Consider the following 21472-nt stretch of genomic DNA (forward strand, 5'->3'; position numbering starts at 1 on the left):
CTTTATTTTGGAGGCACTATCAGTTCAATTACTCAAAAGAAAAATAAGAGGTAAATATAGAAAAGAAAAGATAAAATTATTATTATTTGCAGCTGATATTATTCATTTGGAAAAATGAAAGGATCAGCTGAAAAATGTTCAAAACAAAAAAGAATTTATTAAGGTGTCCTAGTACAAAGTTGCTATTAAAAAGACAGTCTTTCTCTACACAAATTATAATAAATAGTTTTAAGGTATCATGTCAAATAGACATGATGCTAGATATTATTGGGAAACCCATAGTCGCAATTCCTACAGACTATAAATACCAAAATTTAACCTATGTAAAATAAACATATTAACCGGATTTACATTTTGGGTACTAGGAAAACCTAAGTGGTCCAAAAGCAATTCTTTTTTTGTTGCCTGATTAGGACTTGTCATATGCCAGCAGAAGAGTATACCTGTCCTTTTCTTGCTTGTTAACACAAATGCTGTTTCAAAGAAAAATTTATCTTTATGCAATAATTTATGATTAGGGGCATTGTGTTCTATTTCTGTTCACTAGACAAGTCTTTTCAAGATTATTATCATTCTTCTCCAATGGCATTTTCTTCCAGATTCCATTTCAAAAGTGTTATGTTATTCCTTTCCTTCTTTAATTTGAGAACACTATAGTACCGTAGACTCTAATTCAGATCAAGGCACTTCTTGGCATTTTAAGTTTATCTGTGGAATGTTAAAATTCTTTCCATAATGTTTTGATTCTATCAAGGTGTCATTTATACACTATAATTTTGCAGAAAGCAAATTATGGTTATTCAGTTCTAGACTTATATTTTATATTTGAATGTCATGACTATATTCAAATAAAGTTAAGTGAAGCTTGAGCAAAAATATAACTTTGTTTTTATAAAGTTTATTAAATACATAAATGATGGCAAACAGAAGTACACTAATGTGAATGTGATTTGGAAATAAGAAGTCTAGATATACGTAACCACCTACCTGGTTTGACTTGAGAGGCACAGAGGAAATAGTACTCAACCAGAACATCCCGTATCCAAAATCTCTTACATCATTCACTCTACTGGGTTATATTTAGAGGAAGATATAATTACAAATATGATTATGGAGAAGGGAGCACATTCAGTTGGCAACTATTAGCACATTATAGCAAGAAAAGATTTTACAGGTCACCCAGTCTCCCTCTGTCATTTTATAGGCACCTGGTGAGGTTAAATGGCTTGCCTGTACCTGGCTTCCTCTTACTTTTTTTTCCCCTCACTTTTCCTGGCAGTAAGAAAGATTAAGGGAATGGCAACTTTAATAGATGTTCTTTTACACAGAAAAAGAGGTCACATACATAATCCAGCCAAGCGTCCTGTTATCAGCAGCCACCTTCAAAAGGCAGGCTCTGGGGAGACATATTTGTCCTCCCTGGTGTCATGCTTAAAGGTTAAGAATATCTTCATAGTAATTTATCAGATTTTCTAAACTTTCTTTGTTCTTGCTATTTTGCGCCAGTTCCACCTCCTAGGAGATATAGTTGTCTAAATTTTTATGAGGGAAAATTCTGGGTGATAATACATATTAAAGGTTTTTATAGGCTTCTCCCAAAAGTGTTAATTAATAAGTCATTGTCAGCTTCAAGAAATGTCTCTTGTAAAATTGCACGGTACTTTGTCCTCAGTACTGTCACATTTAATGTTCTCATCCATGGCTAAATAGAGGTCAGGTCTATAACATTTGCAAATGGCTCAAATCTGAGAGAAATAGTTAATATACTATATGGCAAAGATAAGTTTAAAAAATAGATAAAAATTAATAGGGTAAATTCTGCACTTATGCTTAGAGAGTCTGCTTTGTGTGGAAGGAATGTGAGAAATCCTCATCTATTAGTCAGTAGTTCAGGTCAAAAGATTTCTGGTTTTGAATAACCGTACGCTAAATGGAAGTCAGCTGTCATCACTGATAAAAATAAATTAATTTTAGGACACATTAATCAAAGTAACATCCAGCATGAGAGATGGTTCTAGTCTACTTATTGATTAGAGTACACTTGGAGTATGGTTTAATTTCGAATTAATTTATTTATTCAAACAATATTTATCGGATACTTGTTATATGCTACGCCACATGCTAAACATCAAGTATGTGTTAGGGAACAAGACTCACATGGTCCCAGCCTTCACTGAGTTTTCAAGGCGAACCAGCAACACCCAGCAGCCTGGGCACAGGCTTGGAAAAGGCTTATAGTTGGAGCCACTGAAGATTTTTTTTTCACCAGCTTGTGATGTATAGACTCCAGGACAGAGAAATTATGCTATATTGATACAGCTAATGTATGTACTCAGAAATCAAAACGAGATGAGGATGGATATGAAGATAGGAAGGATATTGTGTATATAGTGAAAGTGGAGCAGTCAGTCGACTGAAAGCTCAATGATAATAAAGATATAATGAGTGTAAATGAGCAAGTAGGCTAGAATGACGGGGGCAAGTAGAGAGTGGAATGTCTGAATTTCCCTAGTTGAGCTGTTTTTCAGGACCGGTTATAGCCATGGGAGTGGAATGAATGGTTGGAGTAGATTTCAGAAGGTCATTAGAAACAAGGAATACGAAGAATTGAGAGGGAGCTAATAGTCCTATTTAAGAAGCATGTTAACAAATGAAAACATATTTGGAAAAGGGTGACTGGAATAATGAGGGGAATTCCTATTCAGCTCTACAACAAATGCCTACTATTACTGATTGCCTACTATATTTGGGACACTGTTTCAGAGCTGCTGGCAATACAAAGATGAGTAAGACATGGTGCTTGATCTTATGAAGGCTGCGGACATTTGAAAAAGAGTATTAGATTTGTCTCTGTGGCCTCAGAGGGAAAAATTGTTGTCAAGTAGTGAAACTTAATAGGGAAGTAGATTTTGCCTAAATCTGAATAAGAATTTGTAAAATATACATACTTATATGTGCATATATGACAATAAAGCAATAAAATATGTAACACTATAACAATAAAAGTGGAAAGAAAAATACCATCATCCAGTTCACTAACATGTAAACTGTTTTCATCTTTTTATTTCTACCTTGTCCATATATCTAATAATTTTTACATAGTTTTAATATAGCCTACATGTAATACATATCTGCTAATTTCACTTAGCATGACCTTTATAAGTTTTTTATTTCTTTTATTTTTGCAAATTTACAGATAGTTTATTGCTTTTAGAAAACTGATTTATACTTTTTTTAACAAATTAAAGAGGAAAAATTTTTTTTAATAAAGTAAAAAGCAACTGAAATTTCACTATAACCATTACTAATGTGTTTTGTAACTTTCCCTCTAGACAGCTTCTTTGCTTAGGTATATAATAGATAGATAGATAGATAGATAGATAGATAGATAGATAGATAGATAGATAGATAGATAGATAGATAGGATAGGCAGGCAATTTTATATAGATAAGATTGTATTATACATACTTTTCTGTAATATGCTTTTTCACATAACACTTTTTAGGATATATCAATAACTAAAATATATCATTTTCATTGGTTACATGATAATTCATTATATATATCATACTATGCCATGTATTTTAGATGCATAATCTTTAATTCTTTCAAAAATCCCACAAGGTTAAGGATATTATATAGATTTTATAGATTAATAAATTGAGATTTGAAAAGGTTAAGTAACTTGTCCAAATCACAAAACTAACAAGTAAAAGCAATATTTTAAACACCCTTGCCACCACTTTCCTTCTATCTTCTTTCCAATGTTTGAATTATTTGGTGATTCAGTGTTCATGTTTATATGATTGAATAAATAGAAGAAATGACTAAATAATATTAATCTCTAATAAATCAATTAGTTGACTCTCAGTCAACCTTTAATCATAATTATTTCCTTTTTTTGCCCATCTTTTGGTTTTCTATATAGCCTTCACTATTTTTTTACTCAAAAGTTCCAACAATCTTTCAACTTCCAAAAGGTCTTACAAGCACATGAAATAATTTTTTTTCTTTTTCCTGGAGGCCTCCCTCCCACAGCCTTCTGTTCTACTCCAATCTGGACTGGTTTTTCTTCAGGCACGGTGCAGAGCTGTTATGCTGAATTTTCTTCTGCCATTCTGTTCTATTGGATTCTCAAATTCCTGGATTCCATGACTTTTCTTTGTTTATTTTGTTCTTTTCAGTATTTTATTATGGAAAAAAAAATTAATGTAAACAAAAGTAGACAGAATAGTATAATGAACCGACCCCTCATGTAATCTTCTTCATCAGTGTCAACATTTATCAACACATGACCAATCTTGGTTTAGCTATACTCCCGTCCAGCTTTACCGCCCCATATTATTTTGAAGCAAAGCCTGAATTTCACATTTTGTCCGTAAGATTTTTCAGTTTATATCTCTAAAAAATAACGATTCTTTATAAGTTTTTTTTTTCACAGTTTGTTTGAATCGGTACCTAAATAAGACTTACATATTACAAATGATAAATATGTCCTAAATCTCTTGTAAACTCTAGATTTAATCTCTTAATCTCCTCTATTTCCTTGGTTTATTTATTTAATTTGTTGAAGAATCTAAGTTGTTATTGTAATCTGGATTTCGCTGCTTGCATGGTATTATTTAACATGTTCCTTTGTCCCCTATATTTCTATAAAAGTATTTAGATGTAGAAGCCTCAATTTTTTTGGCAGTTCTCCTTTTATAGGGATCTTGTGTTCTTCCATGAGAAAGCCCATGATATCTAAAGCCTCTCTTTTTGTGATGGCAGCTGCCAAAGTTCAGTACATGATCTCTTAAATCATTAGGCATTGCAGAATGGTGATATTCCAACACTCTTTATTCATTTATTAGTTGATATATCTCTATAAAGGAAACTTCTTCTTTTCTACTATTTGGATACTCAGTAGTTCAGTTTGTTTAAAAAAAAAAAGGCAAGAAAATGCTTATTTTCTTAAAATATAGGAGTTTTCAAAAAAAGAAGCTGTTTTGCTAACATTCTCTAATAGTATCCAATGAGGGTTTTAATTTTTGAAATTGTTAAGTCTTCCAACATGGTTCTGTTTTCAATATTGTTTGACTATTGTGTCCCTTGCATTTTCATCTAAATTTTAGGATCAGTTTGTCAATTTCTGCAAAGATGTCAGCTAGAATTTGATAGAGATTGTGTTGAATCTGGGAGAGTTTTGCCATTTTAATAATATTAAGTCTTTCTGTTTATTTAATTCAGTGTACAATTCTTATATTTATTATTTTTTTTTCATAGATGCTATTTATCAGGTTAAGGAAGTTGCTTTATAATCCCAGTCTGTCATTTCAGAGTTCTTAAGTTGTGTTTTTAAGTTTTATTTTATTTATTGTTGTTATTTATAGTCAAATTTTTCTACCTTTGACAAATAGGACCATCTTCAAAATGGTCCTTTTGACCTGGTCCTCGATTGCTTCCTTGCTATCTGATATGACATGATGTTCCAGGATCATTTTGTACATTCTTTCCTTGGTTCCTTTTGGCATATTTTCCTGGTTTTCAGGACACATATCCCTTAATAGCTTCCTAAGAAAAGAGAATAGAAAGTAAAATTTTTGAGTCCTTAGATGTCTGCTTATAGATAATCTCTCAATTGAAAAATTGGCTGGATGTAGATTTTTATGTTGTAAATCATTTTTCCTCAGGATTTTATAGTCATTTCTCCATTGTCTCTAATAATCAAGATTGCTTTTAAGAATCACAATGCCTTTTTGATTTTTGATTCTTTGCATATATCATGTATATTTATTTTCTCCCCTATTCTGGAAGCTTGTGAGATTGTCCTCTATCCCTGTTATTCTGTAATTTCACAAAAATGCACCCAAGTTTGGGGCACTAACTATCCCTTTCAGTCTTGAAACTTGAGTGCATATGTCTGGGAATTATTCATTTTTAACTTTTTCTCTCCTTTTCTTCATTCTTTCTTTTTGGAACTCCTATTATTTATATATTAGTCCTTAATGTTCTCATTTTAATTTTTTGTTTTACTTTTGGGGAGATTTCCTCCTTCGTAACCTAGTTCTGTTGAATTTTCATTGTAGCTAATGAAAACAGCTATAATATTATAAATTGTTAACCATTCTGTTTTACTTTTTGTATCATTATTCTTTCTATACTCTCATAGCTATAGCCTCCTGTTTTTGGATGCCTGTTGTTGGTGGGGTGTGTTTGTGTGTATTATTTTGTTTTATTTTTTGTTTTTAACTTTCCTCCCGTTCTCTGCATAATATGTTTACTCTTACTTTTTTTTCTGTTTGTTTTAGTCTCTGTCTGTTGATCCTTGAATGTTCATTCACGTTTTAAGTCTGAAACTATAAAAAAGCTGATTATAAAAGCTTTTTGACTAGAAAAGATGGGCTTTTCACTGGGGAATCCCTGAATGTCATTATGTAGAGGTCCTCTTTCTATGACCTTTAACACTTTTAAAGGAAAAAAGAATCTTCCATTCTCCTGCTATGAATGTGTGGAAGTTTAAACGGGGCTATCTTCTTTTTGGCTTGAACAAGGGAAGGAAAATAATGTTCTCAGTGCCTGGTAGGTAGACCTTATCTCAGTCTCCAGTTTCCATCTGGCACCACCCCTGCACATTGTACCGTTCTTGGTTTCCCTAGGTTTGAACTCTGGTTCCATTTCTCTGTAGAATAAAACTGTTGTCTTGTGAGGAAGAATAGTAACACAATGGTGTGGGGTTGGGGAGAGAATCTGGGCATTTAACCATGTCACACTCACCACCCCCTTCTAAAGTACCTCATGCTTTTAATTCCTGAGACATTTTGGGGTTTTGTGGATACCCCTCTGTAGGTCCTTGGTATTCAGCTTTCTCAGTGTTGTTAGCTTCTTTTTTTTTTCTGCTTCTAGAAGTATATTCACATTGTTTGGTATTGTTTCCTTTTCATTCTCTTTGTCCTAGTGGGTTAATGCATTTTTATTTCTTCGTACTCACTTTTATTGAAGATAAATGTTTGTGTTCAGTTCATCGTGTTTTATCCAGCACATCGCCTCTACTTACTTTCTCTTTTCCAAAAATTGATTGAAATCATCTCCTGTTTTCTTTCATTGTCTTTGTTATTATTATTTAACAGCTTTTAAACTTTTTTCCTTTCATGTTAGAAGGATTTTCATAGAAATAAGTGATAAATATGATTAACTTACTGTATTTACCATACAACCCACTTTGGGTATTTCGTCAAGATAAATAAAAACATATGTTCACTCGAAAATCTGGAAATATTTATAGCAGCTTTATTTATAGTCACCTATAACTTGAAGCAATCCAGATGTCCTTCACTTGGTAAATGCACAGTCGTGATATATCCTTACAATGGAGTATATTACTCAGCAATAAAAAGGAATGAACTGCTAATACACCCAACAATGTAGATGAATTTCAGATGCATTATGCTAAGCGACAGAAATCAGATTTAAAAAGCTGTATACTATACAATTCTATTTATATACCATTCTGGAATGGTCAAACTATGAGGAGCAGAAAACAGATCAGTGTTTCCCAGGAGCTGGGGTGGGAAAAATGAATTGCTATACAAGGGAACTTAAAAAAAAATCACAGGGTAATTTTTGAAATTCCGAGCTAACTTTGTGTGTGTGTGTTGTGCGTGTGTGTGCATGTTCATAAACACAGATAAGCATGCATGTTCTTTGCCATAAATTTCCCCTTTTATCATCATAAACTAATATTAAGTGCTTATTGAGAAATGCCTCTTTTCTTCATTATACATTATCAAAAAAGAAGATAAAGTAAGTTTGTATTTATTCTTGTTTAGAAAAGGAGAAATGAATTTTTACTTTATAAATCTTAATGAGAAAAGGCTATAGTAATCTCAAAGAAGTTTTCAAGCTTCATGTTTCATAACTTTTTTAGAGACATTTGAAATTTCATTGTTGTTATTGCTGTTAATTTTAGGTTGTTAGAAATTAAGTTTCCATTATGGTTAATTCCACCTTAAACATATTGCTGCTTCTTTTTCCAATTTGGAGTGTAGTATTTTGCCCTGTAACCTGGAGTCTCTGAAAATTCTAAGAAGAGTTGATTTTTCATTTTGTTTAGATTTTTACTTGTTGCTCAGATGGAGTGGCAACTTAAAAGCTCCATATTTGACATTTCTCCACCAAAGATATACAAATGGTGAACTAGCAAATGAAAAAATGCTTGACATCATTAGTCATACAAATCAAAACCTCAATGAAATATCACTTCGCACCTACTGGGATGGCTAGGATCAAAAAGTTGGATAGCAACAAGTGTTGGCAAAGACATGGAGAATTTGGAACGCTTGAACACTGCTGCTGGGAATGTAAACTGGTCCAGCTGCTTTGACAAACAATCTGGTACTTTCTAAAATGATTAAACATAGAATTACCTACCATATGACCTAGCTATTTAACGCTTAGGTATATGCCTAAGAGAGATGAAAATATACATTCATATAAAAACTTATGAATGTTCGTAGCAGCATCATTCATAAAAGCCAAAAGTTGGAACAACCAAAATGTCTATCAACAGATAAGTGAATAAACAAAATGTGATATATCCACACAATGGAATATTTTTCAGCTTTAAAAAGGATCGAAGTACTGATACAATGTAGAGGAACCTTGAAAACATTATTCTAAGTGAAAGAAGCCAGTCACAAAAGACTATATACTATATGATTCCACGTATATGAAAGTTCAGAGTAGAGAAGTCTTGAGAGACAGAAAATAGATTAGTGGTTGCTGAGGGCTGGGAAAGCAGTTCAGCACTTAAGTGAGTGATAGCTAAAGGATATGGGTGGGGGTGGGAGGATCCTTCTTGAAATGATGGAACTGTAAAATTTATCGTGGCGATGGTTACGCTACCTGTGAATATATTAGAAACCACTGAATTGTATACTTTAAATGGGTGACTTGTATGGAATTATGAATCTATCTTAATAAACCTGTTAAATGAAAGAGATTAGGATATTCTAAAATATATATATATATATAATAATCAACATATTGAATGGCAAGAGACCAAGCATTTACCAGTAGCGCCTCTTGAAGCCCTCCCTCCCCCTCTCATTTTCTCTTTGCACTCCAAACCTGAGTGTGGAAGTTCAACAGCATGTGGTACTGCCAACACCCTTTAGAGTCATTGCCACCTCTTGTGGTATGACTCAAGCTGAAAGAGAAGGGAGTAGGGGTGGGATAAAGGATTTCTCTAAACCATGGCTCATGCCAAGCATAGGGCTTGCAGTTAACCAGTGGTAAAGCACCCAGGAGGCAACTGGCTACAAAAAGTTCTTTCAGGAGTACACCCTCTCCCGGGCAGAGGAAGGGGGAGGAGGGAAGGTGAAGATACCTCATTGTTACAGCCCTGGTACCGGTTCTGTGGCATGTGATATTAGATTGCTCTAAGTTCAAAACAAACCTGTGCTCATAAATATAGAGGACAATCTGGTGACAGCCAGAGGGGAGGGGGGTTGGAGACTAGGAGAATGGGGTGAAGGGTTAAAGAGGTAAAAGTTAGTAGTCAATAGGTGGTCACAGGGATGGGGAGCATGGCATAGGGAATGCAGTTAGCATTAATATGTTGGCTAGGTGGAGGGCCAAAGGAGGGAGAGAGCAATTGGGGGGATCGTTTTATAAACTGTATTAATGTCTAACCAATGTACTGTATACTTGAAACTAATAAAATTAAAATTAAAAAAAAAAAAAAAAACTGTGCTCCTGGAGCACAGCTTTTGGTGCTCTGTAGGATGCAAGTGAGGTTGGCCTGTTTGAAGACACCTGTGTGTTCTCTGTGCCAGCATGGAACAATTGTGCCATAAGACCTCCACCAAGCATGTTGTACACCTGCTAAATGCGTCTCATAGATGGAAAGTGTGTTTAAGAATTTATTTTAACGGCAAACATTTCATTCTCAAAAAAAAAAAAAAAAAAAAAAAGCACACCTAAAACCCAATCTCTTTTTCCTATTGTTAGTAGTTCCAAACATTAGTTTTTTTATTTTACTCTGAGGTTAAAATGTACCTTAGTGTGGTTGTGAATGGTAAACTAGGTGACAGAATTGGGTATTGATAAATATTTTTCTGTTTTCATTAGTGTGTGAATTTTTAATATAAATATGGTAACAAAGCATTAAAGAGTTAAAATATTTTAATGTTTCAGTAATTTAATTTATAACAATTATAACTAAACCTATTGAATGTTTTTATAATGCCAACACTTAGTTTTTTTTAAGCAAATAAATTTATTATTGACAACTGAATGGTGTCTATCATTTTATCATACAGTAATTACATTCTTTCACTATACTTTTCTAATCAATTCTGCATGCAAGTACATGTTTTTAATGTCTGACTACTCTTGAATGTTTGCTATCAAAATACACTAAACTAAAAGAAAATTTATGTTAACAAGTGTCAACTTTTTCAAATTGATACCTATTTGTGCTAATATACCACCAAAAATCTCATTAAACTGATAGTTATTTGTTAATATTAGTAATGATAATACAACCTAACAGGAATTTTTCCTTTGTTAATTGACCTCTAATAACTCACTTTCATTAATACGGGCCCTTAGCAAATGATTGGGAATTTTGTGGGGAACTATTTAGGTTGTCACAATGATGAGGGGATGTTGTTCGGCCAGCTGTGCTGATGAGTAAGTTCAGTAGATTCACTAAATCTAAAGATTTAGATTTCAACTCTTGTCTTAACACCTGCCCACAGTGCTGGTGCTTCCAACTCCTGATGCTCTCAGGGTTCTAGAGGATAAGTTTCCTTCTGTAAGCATTTTAAGTTGTAGCTTCCTTTATTTTGCCAAGTCAGTGACCACTTGTCTGTCTGCAGTGACTTATAAACATTTATTAAAATTGCTTATCCTCTGATGTTTCCTCTCCCATTCTCTCTCTCATTATGGGTGTGTATCTTTTTTTTTTCTTTTCTTTGCTGTTAATGTGAGATAATGTCTCCTAGAGGGTGTGGAAAATGTTTTCGGTGGCTTGGTTGACTGGCTAGTGTACTGGCAGTTAGTGCCTAGTTAAGGCTAGGTCTGCTAAACACAATCCTAGCCTTGCATGAACTCAGGATAAACAGTATGTAAAGACATTAATATTTTCTATAGCTGAGAGTAATGTATAATCTTATTCATTACTATTTCTCAGGCTGAGCTTTTTGAAACTTAATTTGTGTTCAGAAATAACAGTAAACGCAGTGTCATGGCTCCTTATCATGAAAAAGAACACACTAGATAAATTATTTTCTTACTCTAGCATTCAGCTTTGCTATATATTTTTTCTTCATGTTCACAGATATTTTGGTAAAAGGTCTCAGTGGGATTGTAGAGGGGCGTCAAATCTCAGTGAACTGCATCAGCTATTAAGTGACATAATGATTAGAAGGTTAAAGACTGAAGTTTTAACCCAGCTGCCCCCTAAAATCAGACAGCGTATTCCATTTGATCTTCCATCAGCAGCAGCCAAGGTGAGAACCCTCGTTTGATTGAAAGTCTTATTTTAAATCATTTTAAATTATACTATGAAAGATTGCATGTATTTCATATTTCATAGAAGGAAAGATCTGCTTTCTTAAAATAGGTTTAATTAATAGAGCATATGAATTGGCTTTGTATTATTTCAAGAAGCAAGCAGGAAGAATTTAACTTTAGTCATCAAATAATGTGAAAAGATTCAGTGTCCTAGTGATTAAAAAATATATTTCTGCTGAATACGGAAAAAAGAACTCCAATTACAAAAAAGATTTAGTATTAAGAATTCTGAGTATCTGTAGGATGTGAAGCAAGGGAAGTTGTATTTCTTCCTCTAGGATTTTTTTTTTTTTTTAAGTATAAATAGCTGTCTTCTAGAATAATTTAGATGCAGCCTTGTTCTTGAAACCTTAAAACTCTGTGATCATGTAAGATGTGAAGTTCAGCATATCAGAAAGCCAAATAGTATTTTACCTAATCCTTTTTCACATTTACTTTTGAGGAGTGCAATGCTTATATATTCTCTGAAATTCTTCAAATCTGGACATAACTTTGTTGACAAAGACTATTTATTGCTTCGTTCTATCTTGAAAGCTTAGAGTAAGCATTTTGTAAACATTACTGGAAAATTTTAAATGATCCAATTTTTCATCCACTATTTTAACATTAGAATTAAAAATGAGTTAATACATTATTATATCATATTTTATTTAACTAATATCCCCCAAGTCTTTATGCTTACATAAATAAAATTGTATCTTTTTATAAAAATACTTTGCTACTATATACATTTTCACTACTTTGCTTTCTTGTGTATTTGAATTTTTATTTCTACTTTACATAATGTTTTCCCTTAAGAGGAAGCTACAATTGTTTGATTTATGATGTTAGCAAAGGGCTTGGTGTGCATGCATTGTTTGTCATTAGTGTCTGTCATTGGCATGAACATGTGACTGACCTACTAACTCCATGTTGATGTTTTTAAATAAACACGTTGACATCTTTGGGAATTTTTTTTATAACGTTCTATATAAAAAAGAAAAAAAAGGACATGATTCATTATTGCATCAATTGTTCCGATCTTATGCTGTGTTTCTAAACATTGTTATTTTCTCCCACAAAGGAATTGAATACCAGCTTTGAAGAGTGGGAAAAATTAATGAGAGCTCCAAATCCGGGTGCCACTGAGACTGTTATGGGGTTGATTACTCACATATTTAAACAAACTGCTATTGCCAAGGTACTCATTGCTGGGCCATCATGTATTTGTCTTGTTACAATTTATTTAATGTATTTTAATATTTTTACTTAAGCAGCTTGTTTGCATACGATAACGTCTTTGCCATTTAATTTTTAACTGTTTATTATTAAAAAATTCAGACATAGTCAAAGTAAACAATAGCACATTGAACACCATTATGCCTATTCATATATCTATCCTTTCCAATATATGGATACACTTTGATGGTGTTTTACATGTTAAAGGACATACATATATTCATCTTAATTATCAGCTTTTTCCAAGGTTTTACTACATAATTGCTACAAATAATTTTTTTTTGTCAATCATTTTTAATTGGTATCATGTTTTTAGTTCCCTACAGAGATAGATGTGCTCATGTTCTTTTTGTCTAAAAGTACAAATTGGAGGGTGTTAAGAGTTTTTAAATTGCAGTGTGACTATCAAGTAGACTCATCACACATTGTTTGTTGTTGTTTTCACCAGCGTGGTGGAACTTATACATACTAATGAGTGTCATCCCTCTCCAATTCTGAGATATTTCATAACATAATTTTTTTAAATGAAGTTTATTCATATATAATTTGCATACAGTGAAATTTGTCTTTTTCAAATGTATAGTTTGATGAAGCTTGCCAAATAAGTATCAATATTTTCATTACCCAAAAAAGTTCCCTCATGCACCTTTGCAGTCATTTTTCTCACCTAACCCTCTAGATCTTGGCAGTCACAGATCTGCTTCTATCACTATAGTTTTGCATTTTCCGGAATATCACAAAAACAGAATCATATTGTATGTAGCCTTATGTCTGGTTTCTTTCATTTAACATGAGGCTTTTGAATATTGATTCATGTTTTTGCATGTGTCATTAATTTTTTCACTTTTATTGCCAAATAATCCAATGTATGTGTATAACAATTCTTTTATTCCTTTATCAATTAATGACTACTTGGGGTATTCTCAGTTTAGGCTATTATAAATAAGCCTGTTATAATCATGTGTGTACAGGTCTTTCTATGTACATATTTTTATTTCCCTTGAGTAAATAACTAGAAATGGGACTACGGGGTCATATGAAAAACGTAGATTTATCTTTTTAAAAAGCTGCCAACTTATTTTTCAAAGTACAATACCATTTTGCATTCTTACTGGCAGCGCATGAGAGTTCCAGTTGTTCTAAATCTTTGTCAGCACTTGATATTATCAGCACGTGGTATTATCAGCACTTGGTATTATCAATTTTTAAATTTCAGCCATTCTTCTTCATATGTAATGGTATCTCATTGTTATTTTAATTTGCCTTTCCTTAATGGCTAATGATATTGAACTTATTTTCATGTGCTTTTTAGGCATTTGTTTTCTTTTGAAAAGTATCTATTCATTCAAGCCCACATTTATATTGGGTTTTAAGAGCTCTTTATATATTTTGTAAACAAGTCCTCTAACATATGTGTCATTTCCAAATATTTTGTCCACGTCTGTGGATCTCATTTTTATTTTCTTAACATTGTTTTTCAAAGAACAGAAATTTAAAATTGATAAACAGTCCAGTTTATCAATTTTTTTCTTTTATGTTTTGTGCCTTTTGAGTCTTAATTAATTTTTGCTTAGTCTCAGTTTATAATGATTTTCTCCTATACTTTTTTCTAAAAGTACTATAGTTTTAGGTTTGTATATGTAGATCTATACACTATTTTGAATTAATTTTTTATGTGGTACAAAGTAAGGATAGAAGTTCAGTTTGTTTTTTGTTTTATTTTGTTTTGGTTTTTTGCATATCGATTTTCAGTTGCTCTAGTACCTTTATTAGAATGACTGTTTTTCCCTCATTGAGTTATCTTGGAACTTTCACAAAATCAATTGCTTACATATGTGTGGGTCTGTTGCTGAACTTACTGTGTTTCATTGATCTATACATCTCACCATACTACAATGGCTCAATTCCTTTATAATGTCTTGAAATTACATAGTGTTCACGTCTACGTTATTCTTTTTGAAACTATTTGTCTGTTGTAGGTCCTTTGCTTTCCCTTCTGAGTTTAAGAATTAGCTTGTTAAGTATGTACAATTTTGATTGGTATTATTTTTAATCTATAGATCGATTTGGAAGAATTGGCTTCTTTTTTTTAATTGGGGTATAATTGACACACCTAGTTCATTTATGATACATATAAAGTTTTTTCCTTTGGCAGGCCTGGGTTAGGAAGAAGGTGACTACCATAAAAGTGGATAAGAAGAAAACACCTAAAATTTAACAAAATTATAAAGTCTGAACGTGGGCTATCATGACAGTTCAAAATATCAGGGGATCCTGACACAAGTAGTTTACCCTTACACACAAGCCTTATTTTCATTTGCCTCCACCTGGTACTGACTAGGAAATCAGAGAGTATCTTCATTAGTGGAGTACAAGCATAATACCCTGCCTATTTCCAGGACCCTTTTCTCACACTAAGCAAAAAGCCTCACGTCACTGTGGGAACGGCAAAAGATGCCCTCTCCCAGCCTCCAAAGCCCAGTCCAGGAGCAACTGCTTCTGGGGGCTAGGTAGAAACAAATACTGTGTATCCCTAAGGGTTGAGCAGGAAACCCTATTGAAATCAAGACCTTGCACTTATATAAGACAGATTTGTTACTACCGGAGGAGGAGCAGGAACGTCTCTCCTGTGCAGGACCACTCAGTTACAAGACGTAGTTTGGTTGCCACAAGGCAAAGGGGCAGAAACAGCAGGAAAGTCCCACCCCCAAAGCTCAGCTGAAGCAAAGGGTCTGTCTTCTTATACTGAGTTCCTACCAGGACACCCAAGAGATTTCCTGCCTCCTACTACCATGAACTTAACACTAAGAAATCATCAAGGTCAATCTCCTACTGGGGGAGAGAGACACACTTTCATAGTATAGATGTGGTACAGACATGCAGGGACTGGTGAAAGCTAAGAATACAATTGGTACACTTAGAAAAACCGTGGTATTCACTATCATAAGGTAGAAGTATCCCACTGTTGGCGGAATTTGAAGTTTGTGGTGCACTGAACCAGAGAACCTAAATACAACTTAATACTGACTAGATTGTCTTAGTCCCTCCCATACTGTCACCCTGAAAGAAAAAGAATCATGCCCATTTCTGGATGTAAGTATCATTTAATCTCAGTCAGTCCTGTTCTTCTAGACATAATTTCTAGCATTAAGTAGAAATTATGAAATAAAAATTAAATTTTTTTAAAAATCCATTAAGAGTGATAAAGCAATCAATAATGCCAAATAGAGAAATGACCCAGATTGTAGAAATATTACACAAGGACTTTAAAAAAGATATGAATAGTATGTTAAAGGACATAGTAGAAAAGATAAACAATATACATAAAAAGATAGGGGATTTCAGAATAAATTTGGAAACTATAAAGACAGTAAAATGGAAATGATAGAAATAAAAAATATTTTCTGAGAAAAAGAAAGTTCTTCCAATCAGCTTATAAGCCAGTAGTAGAGATAAAATGTAGTAATGAAAAATCTAAATGTCCTAACTATTTATTCTAGAGAAACGAAAACTTAGCTTTTAACTTGTAGTACATCAATACAATGGAATACTCAATGAAAAGGAATGAACTATTGGTAAACGCAATGAGTCAGATAAATCTTAAAAGCATATACTGAATGAAAGCACTCAGTCTCAAAAGTTTATATACATCATGACACCACTTTTATAACATTTTCAAAACACTAGAATTATAGTGATAAAAAATATTATTATACCAATGTCATTTTCCTGGTGTTGATATTGTAATATGGTTACCTAAGAAATTATCATTAGAGGAGGCTAGTTTAAGGGTACACAAGAACTCTACATTATTTTCACATCCTCTGGTGGACCTTTTTATTTCCAAATTTTAAAAATGTATGTATAGTAGATACAATAAAACAACCCAATGACAAAAAATTTCTAAGTTAATCCAAAAAAAAAAAAAAAAAAGGAACAGAGAACAACTGGGTCGAACAGAAACAACTAACACAATGATAGGTTTAAAATAAATCCAGGCATATCACTAATTACATTAAACGTAAATGATCTAACCTACCAATTAAAAGGCAGGAATTGTCAGATTGCATAAATCATATAGTATCTACAAAAAGATCTCTAAATATGAAAGCTAATGGTTAAAAATAAATGCAGGAAAAAAGATGTATCAGGTAAACAGTAATCAAAAGAAAGATGAAGTAGACATATTGATACCAGATAATGTAGACTTCAGAACAAAGAATACACCCAAATTAGAGAGGAGACTTATATAATGATAAAGGAGTCAATTCATCAATTATACATAATAGTCCTAAATATGTGTATATCTAGTAACGAAAACTAATCACTAAAAATTTTTTAGAAAACAGAAAAGGAACAAATACCTTCCAAATAATTTTATGAATCCAGAATTATCCTGCTATCAAGACCAAGCAGACTGAGAAAACTACAGATCAGTATCCTCCATGAATGTCAAAATTCCTAACAAATATTAGCATATCAAATTTACTAATACGTTAAAAAGTATTTATACCAGCAATACAGAGTTTCTTTAACATTTGATTAATTAATCACCATAATTCACATTAACCATGTAAAAATGGAAAACCTTGTAATTATTCTAATCATATGACAGAATTCGACATTCATTCTTGATAAAACCTCTTGGCAAAGTAGGAATAGAAAGGGACCTTCCTCATCCCAATAAAAGGCATTTATGAAAAATGTACAATTAATATACTTAATGCTCAAAGACTAAATGCTACTCCCCTGAGATGAGGAGCAAAACAAGAGCTGCTCCCACTACTTCTGTTCAACATTGTTTGATTCTTATAACTGTCCGGTAAGACTAGAAAAAGAAATAAAATTTATATAGATAGAAAAGGAATAAATAAAATTGTCTATATTCACTGACAACATTATAGTCCATATAGAAAGTCCAAGAACACTCAAGGTGCTAGAACTAATGAGTGAATTTATCAAGGTCACAGGATTCATGTTCAATATATAAAATTCATGCGTAGTTCTATATGCTACCAATGAAAAATTGGAAATTGAAATTTTGAAAATACAGTTTACAATAGCATCAATAAACATGAACTACTTTATTTATTATTCAATATTTATTATCATTCATTATTTATTATTCAACAAAATATATGCACCGAAAGCTACAAAACACTGTTTAGAGAATGTAAAACAAACTTAAATAAATGACAAGGGAGATTATGATAATGAATCACAAGATTCAGTATTGTTAAGATGCCAGTTCCCTATAAATTAATTTATATATTCAATGCAGTACTAATCAGAATCTCTGTAGTCTTTTTTATAGAAATTGACAAGCTGAATGTAAAATTTATGAGGCAACACAAACGACTTACTATAACCAAAACAACTCTGAACAAATTTGGAAGACTCACACTATATGATATAAATACTTACTATAAAGTTACAGTAATCAAAACTTTGTGGTATTGACATGAGGAGAGACATTTATATTAATGAACCAGAAAAGAAAGTCCAGAAATTGACCTTTACATAGATTGTCAGTTGATATTAAGGGAGGGGATGAGATAACTATCAATGGGAAATGATAGTTTTTTCAACAAATGACAATTGGATATCCTTAAAGAAAAAAAAATGAGCCTTGACCATTATTTCACACCATACATAAAAGTTAACTTGAAATGAGTCAAAGACATAAATATAGGTAACTTATAAAATCTCTTGTAGTATATATACATAAAAATATTCCCAACCTTTCGTAGCAACTTTCTTAAGATAGGATACAAAGAACACATACTTTTTCTTTAATTATTCAAATTTACTGAGATAACAGTGGTTAACCACGTTATATAATTTTCATGTGTACAACATTATAATTTGACCTCTGTGAAAGCATATACTCTAAAGGGAAAAAGATGGGACTCAAAACCAAAGCTTATTGTGTTTTAATAAAGTATGATATATGAAAGACTTATGAAAATGCAAATGTAAAATACAGATTAGAAGGAAATATTTACAATACATTCACCCCGCTCCATTTTCCTGTATTATAATTTTTTTCATAATTTTTGGTTTGATTGGTGTTCATTGTTTACAATATGACTGTTAACAATTCACAGTTGAGCTATAATTACATTTCTTTGCCAACTGTTGTTTTTCTTAGAGTTAATAGCTATCTTGCTTTTTGTTTGTTTCCTTGCTTGCTTAGCTTTCTTTTTTACTTAATACTGAGTACCGAGTGCTTGCTTAAGAGAAAAGAATGTATTTGAGAACCTTTTAGATAATTTCCTATCTGTGGTAAGAAACCCTTGTTGGAAGTCAGAAGTGTTGATAGTAAGTAGGAAGTTGGTACCTAATGCCTTGAAGGGATAGAAAAGAGATGAAAAGTCAGTTGTCTGTAGATTGGAACGTTTCCAAAGATTACTGGCAGCAGAGGACCAGTTTTTGCCTTGCCACCCTAATTCTCTAGTTTTTAGTCATTTTTCATTCCCTCCCTATTAGAACCTCTGTTCTCAACCACCTACATAAAATGGAAGTATGTATTTCTGTTCCTGGGCTGCAGCCAGAAATAATTAGTTCATGGCATTACCGAAATGGAATTCTTCATACATTTCCCTCAGAAACATATTGATATCCAGTAGTTAGAGTCTATGGTAACTGTAAATAATACAGTTTAGCTACATTATAGATATAGTAGACTTTGGGGAAGGTAGCTAGTTATGGACTACATTTAATATTGTTTTTGTGAAAAAATGTTTCACCCAAACCAATTTGTAAATGAACTTTCAAAATACCACAGATTATAAAATCGCTATTATGTTGTATGCAAACTAGTGTTGAAACTTCCTTTCTTCGGCTAAGTGTTTTTTTGACTAATTCAGCAGATATTTATTGAGTGCTTACTATGTGGCAAGGATCATGCTTGGTTCTAGGCAGGCATGGTGAACAAGTTACAATGTCTGCCTCTCAAGGAATTTGAATATGTTGGAGAAGACAGAGAAATAAATGTTCAACTACATTAGAATATATTTAGTGCTTCAAATTGTGGAAGCATGTAAGAGAAGACTCTTGGCCTAGTCTTGAGGGGCAGGACTGGAGTTCAGGAAATATGTCCCAATGGGACATAAGATTTAGCCAACTGAAAAGGAAGGGAGTGAGACAGGAAAGGGATGGGGCTGATGGAGTATATTTCATACAGATGAATAGTTTTTGCAAACTCACAAAGATAACCAGAAATGGCATGTTTAGGGAACCAAAAGGAGGTCATCATGGCTAAAGCATTGAGTGTCCTGAAGGAAGTCTGAGGGAGACTAGGCTGGAGATCACAGAGAGCAGTAACCATACCAGGAAAGTCACAGTTCCTAGTTTGTAATTTATCCTCAGGGTTCTGAGTAATGAGGTATAGTAGAATAGAGTAAAATGATCAGATTCGTGTTTTAGAGAAAGAACGATAGCTGTATGAAATGTAGAGAATGCACTGGAAGAGGCAAGCCGTCAGGCAGAAAATCCAGTTGGGTTGCTGCACTGGTAATCCAGGCTCACGGTGGGTGATCTGAACCAAAGCAGTGGCTGTACCACATCTTAACTTGAAAGAAAGGAATAATTCAAGAGTTATTAAGATGGTAAATCAGTGGACATTGGTGACTGACTGAATATGGAGGTGAGGGAAAAAGTAGAATCTAGATTTCTTCCTTGGTCAGCTGGGTTGATGTTTGTGACTGGGAAAAACAAACAGGAGATACAGTTTGTGCACAGTCCACTATTAAGTATGATCTGTGCCAAACTCAGCAAGGCACAAGATGTTAGATAATAGAAGATTTTTTTGTATTCTGCAGCATCATATTAGAAATACTTTTCTCTTTATTGAGTCATTTGAACAATTATGTTGAGGAATTTAAAAATGATGATAACTACCTTGTTAGTTTATCTAAATTTGAAAATATTGATGAGTAAGAAGATTCTTAAGGAAAATAATGTTTTCAAGTAAATGCATTTGTGTGAATATATTATTATTTATAGGATATGCTATTTTAAGGTCATTTACCTTTATTATTTGTGGTATTTAATTTTTTAAAGACTAACTACATGATAAATTAATGCATGAAATGGAAATTTTTTTCTTGTTAGCTCTTCTAAGGAAGCAAATACTTCCCACATCCATTTATATGAAAAGTTTTTAATACTGATCATTAATCGTGGTTAGAGAACAATGAGCTAGAAAGGACCTCCGGGGGTCATCTGTCCTCTTCCTTTGCTCTAGGCAGAGTTATGTCAAAAGCCCTCCAGACAAATGCGTCTCTATCTATCCTAGCTTTACAGAGTTCCAGGATAGGCTTCTTCCTCTGCTCTAATCTTCTCCATTTTCTCATATTCTATAATGTCTTCTGGGCAGACAGGAATATAGTACCAGTGCTTCAAATTAGGTCATACTGATATTGTAATTTTTAATATATACAGTGGTACAGTGCTATACAGTTATGGTATTGACACATGTCATCCATGTGCTGTATAAACATTTATGCTGGTCTGCCTATTCAGGTTAAGTACTTATACTTCTTATGAGGATAGAGGTTATATAAGTTTTAATTATGTTTGTTATTATCTCCTTAGTTTGTTATTATATTATCAAGGTCTCTTTTTCAGATACTTTTTAAAATCAGACTTGAATTTTATTTTTATTTTTTAAATAATTTTTTTATTTTTTAAT

General features: G+C 32.8%; 1 protein-coding gene across 5 annotated transcripts in view; it reads left to right on the forward strand.

The window, feature by feature from the left end:
- ZRANB3 (zinc finger RANBP2-type containing 3) overlaps positions 1-21472 on the forward strand; it is a 262163-nt gene that overhangs the window by 117948 nt on the left and 122743 nt on the right. For all 5 annotated transcript variants that reach the window (XM_011354495.2, XM_023527494.1, XM_023527492.1 and 2 more), the window contains exons 7-8: positions 11324-11495; positions 12623-12739. In XM_011354495.2, coding sequence (XP_011352797.2) covers positions 11324-11495; positions 12623-12739 — 289 coding nt within the window. The remainder of the gene's footprint in view (positions 1-11323; positions 11496-12622; positions 12740-21472) is intronic.

The sequence above is a fragment of the Pteropus vampyrus genome, unplaced genomic scaffold (genome assembly GCF_000151845.1).
Source record: "Pteropus vampyrus isolate Shadow unplaced genomic scaffold, Pvam_2.0 Scaffold17, whole genome shotgun sequence".
In the NCBI taxonomy this organism is placed as follows: Eukaryota; Metazoa; Chordata; class Mammalia; order Chiroptera; family Pteropodidae; genus Pteropus; species Pteropus vampyrus.